We start from the raw sequence: 18,934 nt of genomic DNA on the forward strand, positions 1-18,934 counted from the left end.
TTAGCTGGCGGGCGGAGCCTGGCTGCCTTTGAGCAGCTGCTGCTTCCTGTCCTGTTTTGATGGGATCAGACAAGAAGACGATGGGGCTCCATTGAGTGGAGCACATGGCTGCCCTCCTCTTTGCTCCGCTCCGAGCCCGCTTGGAGTTTACATTGCTGCCCCGCCCACTTTTGCTTCTGGCTCCGCCCACCACTAACATGTGATAGTCCCCGGGATAGGTGAGACTGCTGATCCCTTATTTTCAAATCCGAAACTTGACAGCTATGCTGTAAAGCTTGCTGAGCTCGCAAAATTATTAGCGTGTTGGTTGGATCCGTTTAATTTAATATAATAATCATGCTAGTGGCTGAGTGTGTAGGGCAACAAAATAAGTCCCATATGGCTTTGCAAAGATGACTATTCCCTTTGGTTGAGCAAAGATGGCTTCCACCCCTTGTTTTAGCTTTCCCCTGCCTACATAGTATCCATATTGGCTTTCCATTTAAATCAACACTCATGGCAGCTTTCTTTCTTTTAAGATTCTAATAGTCTACTTTTCAGGCTTAATGGTACCAGTACACTTACTATTTCAGAAATTTTCTTTTTAAAAGGTAAAAGACCCCTAGACAGTTAAGTCCAGCCAAAGGCGCCTATGGGGTTGTGGTGCTCATCTTGCTTTCAGGCTGAGGGAGCTGGCGTTTGTCCACAGACAGCTTTCCAGGTCATGTGGCCAGCATGACTAAATTGCTTCTGGTGCAACGGGACACCGTGATGGAAACCAGAGCGCACAGAAATGCCGTTTACCTTCCCGCCACCAGGGGCGGAGCAAGGGGGGTGCATTGGGGGCAGTCCACCCTGGGTGCCACACTGGAGGGTGGTGACACTTGGCGCCCCCCCCCCCCCCACGATGCCCAAGCTGAGCCCCACCGCCCGGTAAAAAGCGCACATTGATGACTTCCTCGCAAACCTGCTCGGCGTGCGCTTCACTTTTTCCGGCTGGGGCAGAGGCGAGGGGCGGACCAGGGAGGGGCGCCAGCGGCTGATGCCCCTCCCTGGCCCGCCTCTCACCTCCACCCTAGCGGGAAGAATCAAAGCGCACGGCAAGCAGGTTTGTGAGCAAGCTGCGGAGCGAGGCTTTTTACTGGAAAGCCTCGCTCTGTGGTTTGCTCACGGTTTGCAGCCGCCGCTCCATACCGCGCATGTGCAGCGTCGCTATGTAGCGACGCATGCGCCGTACAGAGCGACGCTGCGCAAGTGCGCTATGGAGTGACACCCCGCCCCCAGGTGCCCCCGGGTTTGCCGCTCCGGGTGGCCAAGCGGCTTCCTTCGCCACTGCCCACCGCAGCGGTGCCTGTTTATCTACTTGCATTGGTGTGCATTTGATCTGCTCGGTTGGCAGGAGCTGGGACAGAGCAACGGGAGCTCACCCCATAGTGTAGATTTGAACCGCTGACCTGATTGGCAAGCCCAAGAGGCTCAGTGGTTTAGACCACAGCGCCACCCGCTCCCTTGACTCCCATGGGTCAACGTGTCCCTTTGTCTCAAAAAATTAGCCACCCCTGATTTAGAGGATGCCTGTTGCTTCTTTACCAATTCTGCTGTCATTGAGTCTTGTTATTATTATTAATCCTTTGTCACTTTTGGTCTGGCACTGATTGTACTTTTCTTCTGAAAACAGGATAAGGATAAGTACCAGTTTGGGAAGACAAAAATATTTTTCCGGGCTGGTCAGGTAGCCTACTTGGAAAAAATAAGGGCCGATAAACTGAGAGTTGCATGCATCCGCATCCAAAAGACCATCAGGGGATGGTTGTTGCGAAAGAAGTACCTGCGCATGAGGAAGGCAGCCATCACCATTCAGAGATATGTCCGAGGGTACCAGGCAAGATGGTAAGCTGACCCCTGAGAAAAGCCTGGGTTGCTTTAAACAGAAAACTCAACTGAATCTTCTGTTTTTCCTGCACTGATCATTATGTTATAAGACCCAACTTGATAAACTTCCTGTTTTTGCTTTCTGCCTGTGATTGCAAGGGGTGTATATCATGTAGCCACTGTACTATAATAGTGTCTGGCGAGCTGCATTTGGCTTGGTGGGTCACAAGTTAACTGAGCATGGTGATGTAGATTGTAAAGAACAGATCATGGAGGATGTGTATCCATGACCACCAGCATGTCAAGTGGGGCCTGCAAGAAAATGTGAAGTGCTACTGTTCAGGATTCCAGTTATTCCATTTCCCTCCTTTGTCAGTCAACATTTCATGCTCTCTGAGTATGCTCAGTCTTTACTGGGCTTGCTCTGGATCCTGCTCTCAACAGATTACAAGTCTTGAGGTTCCCTCAAGCCTTCTGATGGTGCTGTTTGGCTACACTTGAAGAACCAAGCTCGTGTATGATGATAGCTACCGTATTTTTCGCTCCATAGGACGCACTGGACCATAGGGCGCACCTCATTTTTAGAGGAGGAAACAAGAAAAAAAATATTTTTCTGGTTTTCCTCCTCTAAAAGCCCTGTTTTGTTTTGTTTTGCTTTTTTTTGAGGATCAGCTAAAAGTTTTGCAGCTTTTTTGCAAAGGGAAAAGCCCTGGCTTTTTTGAGGATCAGCTAAAAGTTTTGCAGCTTTTTTGCAAAGGCAAAAGCCCTTTTTTTAGGATCAGCTAAAAGTTTTGCAGCTTTTTTTGCAAAGGGAAAAGCCCTGGGGGGGGGTTTGGGGGGGGTTGAGGATCAGCTAAAGGTTTTGCAGCTTTTTTGGCAAAGGGGGAAAAGCAAAGCTCCTTTTGCATAGGGGGAAAAGCAAAGAGGAAAAGCCCCATTTTTATGGGGTTTAACTCACATTTCTGAAAAATCTTAAGGAAAGGGAGCCTTTCTACTGTTGACAGACAGATAATCTAATCAGCCAGTCACATGTCCTGGGGAAACAAACAACCTCCCTCTGCAGCACATTCAACAAAGGAGGGCGGGGCTGAAAGGGAGCCGGGACTCTTATCTCTCTCCCGATCTCTTGCTGATCAGCTGCTGAGCGGGTCCTTTCAACACTCCCTTTTCTCTTTGTAAATTAAATAGCACAATCTGCTTTTGGCCCCTGGGCAATTCAGCTCCAGGGACCGCCATTCGCTCCATAAGACGCACAGGTATTTCCCCTTACTTTTTAGGAGGAAAAAAGTGCGTCTTATGGAGCGAAAAATACGGTATATGCGTTATGCAGTCTCACTTGCCTATGTGCAACCTCCAGGGTAGAGGCAGTATGCCACTGAATACCAGTTGCTGGGGAGCATCAATGGGAGGGGCTGCTGCCTTGAAGCTCTGCTTTTGGGTTTCCCAAAGGCATTTGTTTGGCTAGACTAAATAAGACTATTGGTCTGATCCAGCAAGGATCCTGTTATTGGAACATAGCTCCTGCTGTAGCTTTAGTAAATGTTGGTGCTGAAGTTCCTAAGATTCCACAACTGCTTTTGTTGGTCAACAGCATCTGCCTTTGTAGAGTAGTTGAACTGAAGGCAGGTTAGAAATATGTAAAATTATGCCGATGTTGGCTTTTCCCTGCAAAGTTATTCCTAGTAATTCAGAGTGACTGGATGCCTGATGTGAATGCGATGCAAACAATCCAGTTATTTAAAGAAAAATTATTTAAACCTTTTACTAAGGAAAATGTATGCTCATCTTAAATCTTTTAAACACACTATTGTTTTTGCAAGTTTGGGCATACGAGTGTTGGGCTAATGTAACATGGGAAATGTATATCACTGCAAATTTTCAAAAAGGAGATAGGCCAGCAGTTAATATGTGACTGGTAGGCCTTACTTTTACAGGTTAGATGTGCCAATGACAATAATTTGGTGCATTGCTCCAGTCCTAAACTCAGTAATTAGTGAATAAGGTTCCTTGAATTTGGTGGTTTAGCACCGTAATGTAAGCCTGGGGAGAAGTGTCTGATGCTATCAAGTTATCCAAAATTTTACCATCATTGGGACCTTTGTAATAAAGTGTTAATGTTAAGAGACTACTTTGGAGTTTGTAAATACTGTATTCTACCCCCTCATTTTTTCTTGGTCAGCCTTGCCACTTTCCTTAGAAGAACCAAAGCTGCCACCATTATTCAGAAGTTCCAGCGCATGTATGTTGCCCGCAAGCGATACCATCACACACTAGCCGCCACTCTGGTTCTCCAGTCATATTTGCGAGGTTATATTGCTAGGAAGAAGTATCAGCAGGTAAGAGAGTTTGCTACTTGACTCTTGGTTCTTCTTCTTCGTCGTCTTCTTCTTCTTCTTCTTCTTCTTCTTCTTCTTCTTCTTCTTCCTGGAATACAGTGTGTGACCGTGTTTCTTCTAGGATGCTATAGAACATGAAATTGGACAATGTTATTTTTAGAGGTTCATTTCTCAAGACACGCACCAATTTCACTGCCAAGGTGTAATTTTTAAAAACAGGAAGCCACTAGTCCTGATCATGTGCTCCTGCTGTGAAATACTTATGTAGAAAACTGTGGCTTTGGTATTGTACAGGCAACGACTGTTTTGCATGTGTTCAATATGTGTGTGACTGTGCGTGTATGCATCGTCGCAACCTAGAAGTGGCCAGAAAAGGGAGCAGGGACAGAGTGGGCTTATGTGCGTTCCACTAACATTTTTGCCTGCATATCAACCCTGTATATCTGTATCCACATGCTAAAATTATGGGAAGGGTTTGGGGCAAAGATACCTGCTTGTGTGATTGCTTACAGGTAGTTGTGATAAATGGCTGGAGCTCCCTTATTTGCTAGAACTTCTTGATTCATTGGCATGGAAATACCTATTCTTGATGCACAAGCTGGACCCTTGAAATGATTGGAAAAACCAAAGCATACAATCATTCCATTTGTAGCTCTGCTCTCACATGACACTTGAAAGTAGGAGACGAACAACTCAAGATGGCGCCGAGGTAAGACGCACTTGCCGGAGCTCCTTTTGAATCCTCCCTAAATTTGTGTTGTGGCTCCCAGCCTTTCAAGTTTTTGCTTTGAAGATTGTACCAGGGTGTTGGAGTTCATGCTAGGAGTTCACATTGCCGATAATTGTGAAGCCAGCATCGTAAATCAGTTTTAATGAGCAGATAGTTGTATTCTCCGGCAGCCTTGGAAGCAACTTTCGACTCACTGGTTTTCCACCAGCTCACGCCCAGTTGCCGAGAGTTTTTTTTCTTTTATTATTTTTATTACCTTTTATTACCTTTTAATCACTGCTATTTTAAACGACTCATAACGATGGGTCAAGGCAAACGCCTAAGGGACTGTGATGAGGCTTTGCCCTCCCCAAGAGCCAAACAACCAAAAACCGACCCCCCCCCCCTGTGTCTGGCAAATGGAGTGGCCCCACTGAACACTGCTATATGGTGGAAACTCAGAACCGTTTCTACCCACTAATGTCCTCAGAAACAACGTCAACACCAGAGGAATTGTTTTCACCTCAGATTAAAACTGCAAATGGCAAGCCTGGAGGAGAGAGTGTCCCACTGAAGGTGGTACAAGACACCGGAACTGAGGACTGCGCAAGACAAGAACAACATGAACATCTCCATCTTGTGGTCAGAACCCTTAACTGTATATTCAGGAAGATTGATGTGCTATCCTCCCAGCTATGTAACCTCGGGCAGAAAATTGATAACTTCTGGCTAAAGTCTAAGCCAACTGTAGATACGGGGGAATTGAAGTTCCAGAGAACCTTACCCTCAACCAAAAAAGGAAGTGTGATTCCTAAATATAGACCAAATCCTGCACTGAAACATCAAGCACTGTCCCTGCAACCCAAGAAAATCTGCCTAACCATCTGGGCAGGGTCAGCAAGGTGGCTCACTCTGGGTGGGGTCAAAAAGCATCTAAGCAATCTCCTAAACATAGAGACCACACAATGCGATCTTATTGCAGTATTACCTTTGAACCAGCACTTCAGGCCTCAGAAAGTGATGCTTGCGTTTTACTCTCCAAGGATCCCTTCAGTTATCATCAGGCAGAAATCACTCTTGGCTAGGTATGATATTACCCCAACGAGAGTTTTTATGGACAGTAAGATCCACCCCCTTCTACTCGCCGGTCACGGCAAGGAGCAGACTCTGTCGGAGAGGTCGGGAACACCTCGGGACATCGAGCCTCCTCAGCCGGAGGATATCCATCCGCACCGAAACTGGACTTACTCTACGCCCTCACGAGCTCTAAAGAAACCCACCGGCGCAAGTAATCTTCTGACTCCGCCGGAGGAAAGAGAGCTTTTAGCCGCCTTTGGCGACCTCCCACCGAGGGAACAACAAGAAATAATTGATAGACTAGAAGTACTTAATCAACAGCTCATACATGTCCAGAAGAACAGAAAAGTCCTGCTCACTTCTCAGGATAACCCTGTCAGCTCTTATATTATATACCAGTAACTGTAGTCATACCTTTAAACTTGTCAAATGTAAAGTAATTTGCTTTAAGTTAAAGTTTTGATTTACAGCAGGCATGTCCAACTCCCAAGAGACTGTGATCTACTCCTAGTATAAAACAAAAAACAAAAACTGGCAGTGATCTACTCATTGTCATCGGAGGTAGAAGGAACGTACATGGGGTGGGTGGATTGCACAGAGTTTTTTAGCTTCTCTCCCATAACTTTTTGTACACAATAAGGATCCCACAATCTAGCAGGATCAGCCGGGGATCTACCGGTAGATCATGATCTACTGGTTGGACACCCATGATTTACAATATGCTGGTTCTTCATACTTTAGCTGTCATTAAATATGGGATCTTGATTTCAATAACTGGACACTTTTCAAAACTTCCTTGAACATGCTTTCTTTATATTATTGTTTATTTGTTTTGTTCATCCCTTTATATAAAAGTAAAAGAATTGCAATTCATATAGAAAAATTATGTAAGAAAATTAAAAACATAGAAGCTAATAACACACTAAAGGGATCTTTTGCTACTTTTCAAAACAGTAGTAATTATTTTGAGAAGCAATTGTATTTTAATAAAATAAGTTTAAAAAATACATTCTGTGCTGGCCCCAAGGGTTTGACCATGAAGCGAGGTCCAAGTCCAGTCCTGGGTCTAGGGGTCCAAAGGAGGTCAGTCCGGCGGGGAGCGAGGCAGGGAGCAGGTCAAGGTCCAAGGCAGGTTCAGGCACAAGGTTGCAGGTTGAGCACACGCTTGCAACTATGTTGCTCACGCAACTTGGGCTGGGTCTGGCTGGCTTTTATCTGGCCCTATGCTTAGGGCCGCCCCGATCCTCTGGAGACTCGCCTCTCCTCCGGGCCTGGAGGCGAGCACTCCTCCTGCAGACACTTAACTCCCTTCGCCTCTCTGCCCTGAGCCTCTGTAGCTCAGGAGAGGCTGGTGGGTTACTGGACCCAGGGGATGCCTCAGCTTCCTCTGAAGAGGCTGGGAGTGGAGCACCTGCAGGCAATGGGTCCTCCCTCCCATCAGGAGCCAGAGCAGACTCTGCTGATGCCTGCACCTGGGGATCCAGCACAGGTGGGGATCCTTCAGGCTCAAGCCCTGGCCCCGGCTCAGCTGGTTCTGGAGGCGGGGAATCCTGTGCAGGCTGGGATCCCTCAGGTTCAGCATCAGAGTCTGACTCCCAGGCCATCACACCATCCCCCCTCCCAGGCCTCCCCCTCAACTGAGGGGCTGGACCAGGCTTGCTGGGGTAAGCTGCATGGAAATCACGGAGGCAGGCAGGTGCGTGGACGTTTTCCACTGGTTCCCATGAACGATCCTCAGGCCCATACCCCTTCCAGTCGATGAGGTATTGGAGCTTCCCCCTGCGGTATCGTGAGTCGAGAATGCGCTCCACCTCGTACTCAGGCTCCCCCTCAACCAAAACTGGCTGCGGTCGTGGATTGTCTGGGTGGAACTCGTCGGGCGGGGCGACTGGACTAAGTAGGGACCGGTGGAATACTGGGTGAACCTTGAGTGATGGAGGTAACTGGAGGCGAAACGCCACCGGTGACACCTGCGCAGTGATGGTGAATGGGCCGGCAAACCGTGCATCCAGCTTTCGTGAGGGCCGAGAAGGATGCAGGTGACGGGTAGAGAGCCACACCCGATCGCCAACATGGAGTTCTGGCCCCTCCTGACGATGTCGGTCAGCTTGGGCCTTGTATGCGTCCTTGGCCTGGCGCAGTTGCTCCATCAATAATTGTTGCTGGGACTGAAGCTCCTGAAGCCAGTCTGTCACTGCGGGGACCGCGGAAGCTGGCAGCACGTCCGGGAACAAACGTGGATGGTAGCCGTAGGAGGCCTGGAACGGGGTCTGCTGGGTGGAGGCGTTCACTGCATTGTTGTAGGCGAACTCCGCCAATGGCAAGTGATCGACCCAGTCATCCTGCTGGAAGCTGCAGTAACACCGGAGGTACTGCTCCAGCACCGCATTTGCCCGTTCCGTCTGGCCATCGGTCTGCGGGTGGTGGGCCGAAGATAGACAGACCTCCGTCCCAAGGGTCTGGTGCAGGGCTCGCCAGAAGTGGGATGTGAACTGGACGCCGCGGTCAGAAACCACACGCTCGGGAAGGCCATGCAGGCGGAAGATGTGCTGCATGTACAGTTGAGCCGTCTCCTTAGCTGTGGGTATGGACGGGCAGGGGGCACAGTGCACCATCTTAGTGAAATGGTCCGTGAAAACCAGGAGGCAGGTACAGTGACGAGATGGGGGCAAGTCTACCACAAAGTCCAGTGAGACCGTGTGCCAGGGACGTGGTGGGACTGGTAATGGCTGGAGCAGACCGGGGGGTCGCCCAGTAGGACCCTTGGCCCGCCGGCAGACATCGCAACCAGCAACATAGCGTGCCACATCAGCCTTCAGGCGGGGCCACCAGAACTCCCGGCTTACCAGATGAGTGGTCCGGTACCGCCCAAAGTGCCCTGCTGCTGGGGCATCGTGGGACATCTGGAGAACCTCAGCCCGCAATGGTCCTGGTGGGATGTATAGACGACCCTGGTGCAGCAGTAGGCCCTGGTGCAGGGCCAGCCCTGGATATCGAGGGCATGACCCGTCAGACAGTTCCCGGAGCCGTTCCTGAGCCCAAGCGTCGACCCGTTGCTGTTCTCGCACCCGAGCCTGCAGTGGCTTGGCCTCCTGAGTGGCCAGGAATGTGGCTGGTGGTAAGATAGTCGTCGGTACTGCCTGCTGTACAGTGTCTGCGACGTCCTCGGGTTTCCGGGACAGGGCATCCGCTTTCCGGTTTTGGGAGCTAGGGATGTAGCGGATCCGGAACTGGAACCGGGAGAAAAACAGCGCCCACCGGATCTGCCTTTGGTTCAACTTGTGGGTGGTCTGGAGGTACTCCAGATTCCGGTGGTCCGTTCTCACTTCCACCGGGTGTCGTGCCCCCTCAAGATGATGGCGCCAGACCTCAAAGGCCACCTTGATGGCCAGTAGTTCCCGCTCCCACACGGTATAGTTACGCTCCGCCGGAAGGAGCTGCCGGGAGTAGTAGGCGCAGGGTAACAGCGGCGCATCGGGTCCGTGTTGCTGAGACAGGATGGCACCGAGAGCCGTACTGGAGGCATCAGTCTCCACCACGAAGGGACGAGAGGGATCAGGATGCTGTAAAATCGGCGCCCTCTGGAAACAGGCTTTCAACCCCTGAAATGCCACTTCAGCCTCCTCATCCCAGGAGAAGGGTGTCTTGGGGCGCAGCAGTCGGGTTAATGGGGTGGTGCGATGAGCATAATCTGCAATGAAGGTCCGGTAATAGTTGGCGAACCCTAGGAACCGCTGTAAGTCCTTGCGGTTCCGGGGCGCTGCCCACTCTCGAACCGCAGCCACCTTCCCAGGGTCCATCTGCACCCCGTCAGGGGAGAGTCGGTGTCCAAGGAAGTCCACTGACCGCTGGTGGAACTCGCACTTGCTGAGCTTGGCATACAGGCGGTGCTCCCGCAAGCGCTGCAACACGGACCGAACATGACTCTCGTGACGGGCTGGGTCACGGGAATAAATCAGAATATCATCTAGGTACACCACCACGTATTTGTCTAGCAAGTCCTGGAACACGTGGTTGATGTACCGTTGAAACACGGCGGGTGCGTTGCATAATCCGAACGGCATAACCAGGTATTCAAACTGCCCATACCGGGTCCCGAATGCCGTCTTCCACTCGTCCCCGGCACGGATCCGAATCAAGTTGTAGGCCCCTCGGAGGTCCAGTTTGGTGAACATCTGCGCCCCCTGCACCCGCTCCAGCAATTCTGCAATAAGGGGCAAGGGGTACCGGTCTGGGATGGTGATCTTGTTCAGGGCCCGGTAGTCATGGCAGAGGCGAAGCTCCCCACACTTCTTCTTAACGAAGAGTACAGGAGCGGCAGTGGGTGAGGTAGAGGGCCTAATGAACCCGCGTTCCAGGTTCTTGCGAAGGAAGTCCTGCAAGGCTTCACGCTCTGGCTCCGAAAGAGAATATAGGCGGCTTACAGGCAGGGGCGCCCCAGGCTGGAGGTCTATGCCGCAGTCGAAGGACCGATGAGGTGGCAGCTGGTCTGCTCCCTGTTCCTCGAACACGTCTAAATAGTCCTGGTACACGGCAGGGAGCGTTGACACAGCCTGCCCCATGGGGGCAGCTGCTACTAACTCGGACTGAGCATGGGAACCCGGGTCTGGGAAGCGTACAGTCCGATTGACCCAGTCGATCTGAACATTGTGCGACTCCAGCCAGTCCATCCCAAGCACCAGGGGAAACCGGGGCATGGTGGCAATGTCCAGGGTTCGCACCTCCCGGTGCTGCTGGTAGCACAGGACCAAGGGCTGGGTCTCCCGAGTAACCGCGCCCGAGCGTAGGAGCCGTCCGTCAATTGCCTCCACCTGTACTGGTTCCGGCTTGTTCTGAAGCGGCACCTGATGCTGAGTGGCGAAGGCAGAGTCCATATAGGAGCGGGTTGCCCCCGAATCCACCAGAGCGTGGGTGAGAATCCAGGGCCCACCGGGGGGGTATAGACGCACCGGTATCATGAGGTGTTGCAATTCCACTGGTGAGGGCCCATCATGCGATGCTTGGGGCCCCAGGTAGCCTGGGCCATCGGCTACTGGGGTTGGCCGTTTCACCTGCGGCTGGCGTTTCTCAGGGCAGGTTCGGGCGTAGTGTCCACTCCCACCGCAGTAGAGACACAGGTTCCCCTCCCGACGCCGAGTCTTTTCCGAGGGGGAGAGGCGAGGCCGCGCTGCCCCGAGCTGCATCGGCTCCTCCAATGACTCAGCTCTGGCCACGGAACTGCAGGGAAGCACCGGCGCTGGGAGCCCGGAGTGCCGGCGGCCCCGGGCCTGGCGACGGTCCTCCAACCGATCATCTATCTGCAGACTCCGTTGGATGAGGGCATCCAGTGTGGCAGGGCGATCCAACGTGGCCAGCTGATCCAGTACCTCGTCTGAAAGTCCCTCGAGATACTGGTCCCGCAGTGCAGAGTCGTTCCAGGTCAAGTCCTGCGCCAGCAGCCGAAATTCTGTGGCGTAGATGGCCACTGTGGACTTGCCCTGTTTCAACCGCCGAATTGCCCGATTGGCTTGACTCCCCTTCTGAGGGTTGGCAAACGTGGTTTCCAGAAGATTGCAAAACCCCGTATAGTCTGTCAGCAAGGGGGAGTCTTGCCGGAGCAGCGGCAACGCCCACTTGGCCGCCTGGTCCTTCAGCAAGCTGATCAGGAAGTGCACCTTGGTGCGGTCGTCGGGGAAATCCCGAGCTCGCCCCTGAATATACAGCTTGGCCTGGGCGAGAAACATGGGAAAGCTGGCTGGGGACCCATCAAATTTCTCTGGCAGGGCCACGGGGTACTTGCCAGGAGCTGGGGCAGCGGCCCCAGGAGCCGGTAAGGCATCCAAACGCTGCTGAAGCGCCGTAACCACATTGCTTAGCTGCTGCACGGTGTGGGTCAAGGCCTGGTTCTCCTGGGCCAATGCCACCAGCGCAGCCGCCTGGTCAGCCATGGCTATTAGTTCCTCCCGAACGCACCCCAGCGAAGGGGGAGTGCGGGTGTGGCGTGAGCAAACTGTGCTGGCCCCAAGGGTTTGACCATGAAGCGAGGTCCAAGTCCAGTCCTGGGTCTAGGGGTCCAAAGGAGGTCAGTCCGGCGGGGAGCGAGGCAGGGAGCAGGTCAAGGTCCAAGGCAGGTTCAGGCACAAGGTTGCAGGTTGAGCACACGCTTGCAACTATGTTGCTCACGCAACTTGGGCTGGGTCTGGCTGGCTTTTATCTGGCCCTATGCTTAGGGCCGCCCCGATCCTCTGGAGACTCGCCTCTCCTCCGGGCCTGGAGGCGAGCACTCCTCCTGCAGACACTTAACTCCCTTCGCCTCTCTGCCCTGAGCCTCTGTAGCTCAGGAGAGGCTGGTGGGTTACTGGACCCAGGGGATGCCTCAGCTTCCTCTGAAGAGGCTGGGAGTGGAGCACCTGCAGGCAATGGGTCCTCCCTCCCATCAGGAGCCAGAGCAGACTCTGCTGATGCCTGCACCTGGGGATCCAGCACAGGTGGGGATCCTTCAGGCTCAAGCCCTGGCCCCGGCTCAGCTGGTTCTGGAGGCGGGGAATCCTGTGCAGGCTGGGATCCCTCAGGTTCAGCATCAGAGTCTGACTCCCAGGCCATCACACATTCCTTCTAGCGTAAAAATTAAACCACATCACCAGCTTAGCTGCTTTCTGGCTATGGAATTAAGGATGATTCATCCATTATGTGTCATTTATCAGTTTTAATGGTTCATTGCTGATTTTGTTTTGGAACATCTGTTTTTGTTAGCCTGTTGCATTTCCTTTGTGGTTATTGTAGTTACCACAGAGCTAGTCAGAACTAACTGTTGGGGGTAATCAATGTAAATTGCACAGTAATTGTACTGCAGCAGAAACACAGTGCATGACAGTAACTATTACAGTTCATTGTGGTATGATGTGAAGTTGCAGTTAGTCCCAAGAGACATCAGTAGTGTTCAGATTTCAAATGGGTCATCAAAGTGATAAGAAAGAGGTGAGTCTTAGGCTCTGCCTGTACCAAAGGTCTTTGTAACATTTCTCATCTGTGGTGTTTTTGCATTTACTCTCCAAACGCACAAGTAGCAGCATAGGAATTATTGTGAGTAAATGTCTATTACGGGGACGTTAGTTGCTATTTACCTGGTTACTTTCCAGCAACAAAACTGGGATGTCAATTCCATCTGATCATTATAAGAACTACTCCTTAAACTTCAAGAATTGGTGCCTAACGTTGCTTTTTTTCCTTTTCCCTCCATGTCCACATTTCCATTTGTGTCATGTACAGTGGTACCTCGCTAGACAAAAAACACGCTAGACGAAAGGCATTCGCTAGCGAAAGGCTGTCTCGCAAGATGAATTTTTCAATGGGCTTGCCTCGCAAGACGAAAAAATTTCCGATTCTCCCCCCCCCATCAAACCGCTATTCCCCCATTGGTGCTTCACAAGACAAAAAATTCGCTATACGACAGCACTCGCAGAACGAATTAATTTTGTCTTGCGAGGCACCACTGTACCGTATTTTGTAAACCTGTGGGCAGGTTGTTTTCATTGGTTGTATGTAAGCCACACTGGGAGCCTTTTTGGCTGAAGAGTGGAGTACAAATGTTCTAAATAAAGCAAATCCCTCATCAGCTGCACTAAAGGCGATGAAAGGTGACGAGATATTTTCTAGCGGGGCAAAATAGTGCACACTTTCTAAGAATGTGGCTGAAGCCTGGCAGGGAGGCAGTCTTCAGATGATGAAGAGAAGGGCCTTTTGTAAGGCCTGATTCTGCTGTGTGACTAACAGAATATTTTCAGTTAGCAAGTGAGTGTTGTAATTGGAATGAGCCTTGTAGCAATTATTGTTTCTTTATCCTCTGAAGAATCTATTACATTCCTAATTATCCTAAATTATGCTTTAAAACATCCTTTGAGAAATACTAGCCAAGCAAGCAATGAGTGTTTGGTGTCCCAACTTGATGGTTGTGGTGGGTTTCCGTTGTTTTATTGTTTATATCTGCCTCTTCCTTTAAGGAGTTCAAGGCAAGGTCCATTGGGGTTTTTTCATAATCAGTTGAGAGGTCTGGGCCAAGGGCATTTGGTGAGCTTTTAGGCTGAGCAGGTCTTTAAATTCTGAGGGAGGAGAGGGGAGAAAGTCCTGTTGCATTGCAGGAGCCCTTGCACTGGCTTCTGCTAGCACGCTGGGTTAGCAGAATCCGGCCCTTTGTCTCCTCCACCTTGATGGGCCAGCTTTTGATACCATTTGACTTCTTTGTCCACCCACCTATTAGTCTTGGCCAGCAGGGGTGGGGATACTGCACAAAGCAGTCTTCCTGCTTTAGCTGCAACTCTACGTGCCCCACACCGGATCCCACATGTGACATTGCATTTGGGGCTGGTGGGTGTGGTTTCATGAACGCAGTATTGCAAGCCAATGGGAGACTGGGCAGGCCAGGGTTGGCACATAGGCCATAGGTTTCCCACCCCTGCTCTAATCAGAGCCCAATATCCTGATCTCTATGCCTCATTTATGTTTGATTTTCACTTCATTCATATTTTAAAAAATCTGTTACACCCTTATTGATGGATGGATGGATGGATGGATTGATTGATTTCTGAGCCAAAGCCTTCCTCTTTTTTCTTAATCTTTTGAAATGGGCACCATATAAGGATTACAAAGACACCCCAAGTATGAGAATGGTTATGGAGAAGCAATTTCAGTTGTTTTCTGTACTTCAACTGGCTGCAGCCTTCTGGAACAGTGTCCTCTGTAACTGTAACTTCATATATGTGGTTCTGTGAATATATCAGACCTGATCCAGATGTGTTGGCAAATGATGTCCTGTGACACATCAGTTGTGTTCCTGTAGTTTGATAGTTCCATTAACAAAACTACCGGTACTTTGTCTGGGGAAGCAATTGCAACAGGTGTCAGTAGCCATTATAAAACTGGTATGTTTAGTGGTCACATGACTGTAATAAGGTGTCTGAGATGATTCATCTGCTTCACATATTTTTGGGAGGTTCCTGGAAGAGATGCTTTTGTGATGTCTGTGAATTTCACAGGAAGCTCCACTGGCTCCAGGTTTGCATGTACTATATTGTAAACCACCTGGTGTCCTTAGTAAAATTTATAATATCTTTGGATGTACTTGGTTCACTTGTACTATCAGATGTGGATCTGCTATATCTCCTGAATCAAGGTATTTCTAGGACAGTTTAAAAGCAGTGGATGTAGTTGAAATGTCACTGATAGTGTGTCATGTGTCATAGTATTGGTTACTTACATGAAATGATATTAAAATGACTAGAGAGTTTAACCATTTTCTGAATTTTTAATCAATATACTGTTTTTAAGAACATCTGTCTTTCTACATCTTTGGAAGTTTCATATCATTATGGGTAATTATTTCACTGTTTTTTGCATCTTTCCTCAACTTGATACCCTCCAGATGTTTGGATTACAACTTCTGCTGTGTGAATTGTAGTACAAAACATCTGGAGAGCTCCAAGTTGGGGGAGACTTTTTTATGGGAAGAAATACAGAAATCCAAATTGACAAATTTGCCAGTTGAACCTATCAATGTTTTGGTATAAACCAGTTTAGTCTTGAGTTCTTTATGACATGTATAGGTTTTCCCCTCTATGACACATGATGTAATTTAGTAGTGTGGTTAGAAACAACATAAGGAGTTAATCAAGAATTTGCGATCTGTTCATTATGCACCAACAAAAGAACATTAGATTGCGGTTCAAGAACCCTCAAACTGAAATAATTGCCATAAGCGTTTAATGTGTTATGATGGTTATAAGCTTTGGGGCTCTGCTGTGGGAAGTGCCTGGCATTGCCCAAAGGTAGAGTATTGAAATGTTCCACCTCCAAATGAAATTTGTGTGAGAGTGCACCGGGAGAAGGGAATATTGTGGAACAGTTTCACATGATTTGCTTAACCCTAATCTATGGAGCAGTTAATATTATCCAGAGTTTGAAAAACCCAGATCCTTTTGTTGACCCATAGTGTGGCATACATTGTGTGTGTGTGGGGTGGGCACATGCACATATTTGTAACATTATATAAGGAATCTGCACTGTAGACTGCTGGAACATAGTCAGCTTTCCATGTACCAAACAGGCAGTAGTATATTACTTACTTTATTTCTTGGCTTTAATTATCTTTATTTTTAAGTTTACTAGCCACAGTTCATGGTATCAGTTAATTATCCCTGATGACAGTGTCTGGAGTACAGTACAAGGCCCATCATTGTGTGCGTGTTTTTTTTAATATGCAGATGCTTCGTGGGCACAAGGCCACCATTATACAGAAACATGTGCGTGGTTGGCTGGCTCGTGTGCGGTACCACAGATCTTTGGAGGCAATTGTCTATCTCCAATGCTGCTTCCGGCGCATGATGGCTAAGAGAGAGCTGAAGAAGCTGAAGATAGAGGCACGCTCTGTGGAACACTACAAGAAACTCAACTTTGGCATGGAGAACAAGATCATGCAGCTGCAACGTAGAATTGATGAGCAGGTATAGTGACATGTCTGTGGGTTGGATGGCTAGAAGCTTACGTCATCTGCATTTTGAAATAAGGGCTATTTGGAGTACTATATAAGCTGCTTTGGATACTCTTGTAGGAAAGCAGAGTATCCTCATAAACTGACAACTCAATTGAACTCCTTCATTCTAGCAGAAGAATGGGGAACTTGGAGCCCTCCAGATGTTGTTGGACTCCACCTCCCATCATTATTGGCCATTGGCCATGCTGGGGCTGATGGGAGTTGTAGTCCAACATCACCTGAAGGGCCATAGGTCGTGCATCCCAGCTTTAGCAAGTAAGAGTGCAATCAGATGCAGATTTCGCAAGTGATATCTAACTAGCTTACGCCATAAAAACAACATGTAAGGTGCAAAAACATATCCACTATAAAATTTGCACTACCTGAAACATCATGCAGATTGAAATGTGGTCATCCTTCAAAATTCTCATTATATTGCAATGCAGTTATCCAACCAGTTAATATGTACAAAAAACATATTCTAGGAAAAGTGTGCACCAAAATGCATTATATTAAGGGAAATTGCTTGCAAAAATGAATATATTTGGCAAAAATGCATATAATAATTTGTACATTAGAACCTTGCAGTAAAACGCTGATGCAATTGCACAAGGGCTTTTGAAAAAATAATAATTGCAAACTGATGTGAAAATGAGAATTTAAGATTAAAAAATGAAAAACTGAAGCGAAACAGACAATAACTGATTTTCCCGTCCCTACTTACAACAGACTTTTTCATTGTGTGATGTTGTGCACATTCTGTGGATAGCTGAGAAATGATGATAAATAACACATCTTTTCCTAGCATGAAAGCTTAATGTTAAACTGAAATGCATTGGAAACATTGATCTCTATCATTTTTTTGCTTTACACAGTCCAAAGACTCCAAATCCCTAATTGAGAAACTAAGTACTCTGGAAGCAGCATACACGTCTGAGACAGAGAAGCTAAAGAATGATGTAGAACGACTTAAAATGAGTGAAGAAGAGGCCAAGAATGCCACCAACCGTGTCATTAGCCTTCAAGAGGAGATTGGCAAGCTCAGAAAGGAACTGCACCAAACACAAACTGAGAAGAAGACAATTGAGGAACAGGCAGAAATATACAAACAAGAAACAGATCAGGTGAGTATGTCTTGCTCTGCAGCACAGAACTTTAGGAACAACCTGAAGGCGCATTTGTGCATATTCATAAATCCAAACATATGTAAGATACCTAGGGCTGCATCCTTTATTGATGTTGCATGATAAGTTGGACTTGGACTCCCTAACCGGATGTAAATGGAGTCAGACTGGAAGTGGTTAGATGCCTGGTGTCCCCATGTCCTCCTAATTGCCTCGTAAGGTGTAGGAGTAACCAGAGAGAGAGAGAGAAGAAGTGCAGAGGACATGGAAGTCAGGGACAGAGGACAGGAGCAGAGACTCAGACATAGAGAGAGCAGAAGTGAAGGGAGAGTCAGAGCCAGAATCAGATGAAAGCCCAGGATGGGAGCTGAAGACAGGATCTGAGAAGTCTCCTTCTGGACAAGACACATCAAGGTAGAGAGCCAGAGATGGATCAGAAAGCTGCTGCAATGTAAGCTGGAGACTGGGTGGCTCTATTGCATTGGAGAAGGTGAGGGGAAACGCAGCCTAAAACCCCAAAGGGGAAACAGAACTCTGAATCTGTGGTGATGAGCTGGGCATTTTGTTTCTGGAAAAAAGAGCAAGATGGAACCAAACTCCATCTCTATGCTGCAAGAGAAGTAGGGGGCTTTGAGTGCTTAGATAACTGCCAGTTACTTTTAAGATTCATCTTATAGAAATCATTGGTGATAGATGCCCTCTTAGAAGAGGTAAGAAATGTGTGTTGTGTGGGCCAGGTGTGCCCTTTACTGAGGAGATCACCTTAGTTACACCTAGATTGGATTATTGCAATATGCTGTAGCTGGGAATATGGAGGAAGCTTCTGTGGAACCTTCAGTTGGCATGGAATGTTAATGGGCCCTTGACTTGACATGAGACTGTTTTGCACATGTTCTGCATTGCCTGTGCTGGTTGTCAATTTGTTTCTGGACACAATTCAAATGGTTGGTGATTACTTGAATGGCTTAGGTCCAGCATACCTAAAGGACTGACAACTCTTATACTGGCCTGCCTCCCTGCTGCCTAAGATCTGATGGAGAGGCCCTTTTCTGTGTCTCACTTCGGCTGGAAGCATGGTTGGCAGAGGCTAGTGAGAGGGCCTACTCTGTGGTGACGCCCAGGTTGTTGAATTCCCCCTCCCCTCTTCCAAGATTCAGGTAGTCTCCTCTTTGGCTGTTTTCTACCAACTAGACCTTTCCATTTCCCTTGCCCGCTAGATAAATGTATTACGCCTGACCCTGTTGTAATTTAACTGATGCTGTAACTTTATTGTGAGATTGTAATTTTAATTGACTTAAGCCTCCTCAATTGAGATGTAGGCATAAAAAAGCTG

General features: G+C 48.6%; 1 protein-coding gene across 5 annotated transcripts in view; it reads left to right on the forward strand.

Annotated features, from left to right (window-relative positions):
* MYO5A (myosin VA) overlaps positions 1-18,934 on the forward strand; it is a 112,853-nt gene that overhangs the window by 62,532 nt on the left and 31,387 nt on the right. For all 5 annotated transcript variants that reach the window (XM_033167224.1, XM_033167222.1, XM_033167226.1 and 2 more), the window contains exons 19-22: positions 1,658-1,869; positions 4,031-4,187; positions 16,209-16,448; positions 17,353-17,601. In XM_033167224.1, coding sequence (XP_033023115.1) covers positions 1,658-1,869; positions 4,031-4,187; positions 16,209-16,448; positions 17,353-17,601 — 858 coding nt within the window. The remainder of the gene's footprint in view (positions 1-1,657; positions 1,870-4,030; positions 4,188-16,208; positions 16,449-17,352; positions 17,602-18,934) is intronic.

This window comes from Lacerta agilis, chromosome 13 (genome assembly GCF_009819535.1).
Source record: "Lacerta agilis isolate rLacAgi1 chromosome 13, rLacAgi1.pri, whole genome shotgun sequence".
NCBI lineage: Eukaryota > Metazoa > Chordata > Lepidosauria > Squamata > Lacertidae > Lacerta > Lacerta agilis.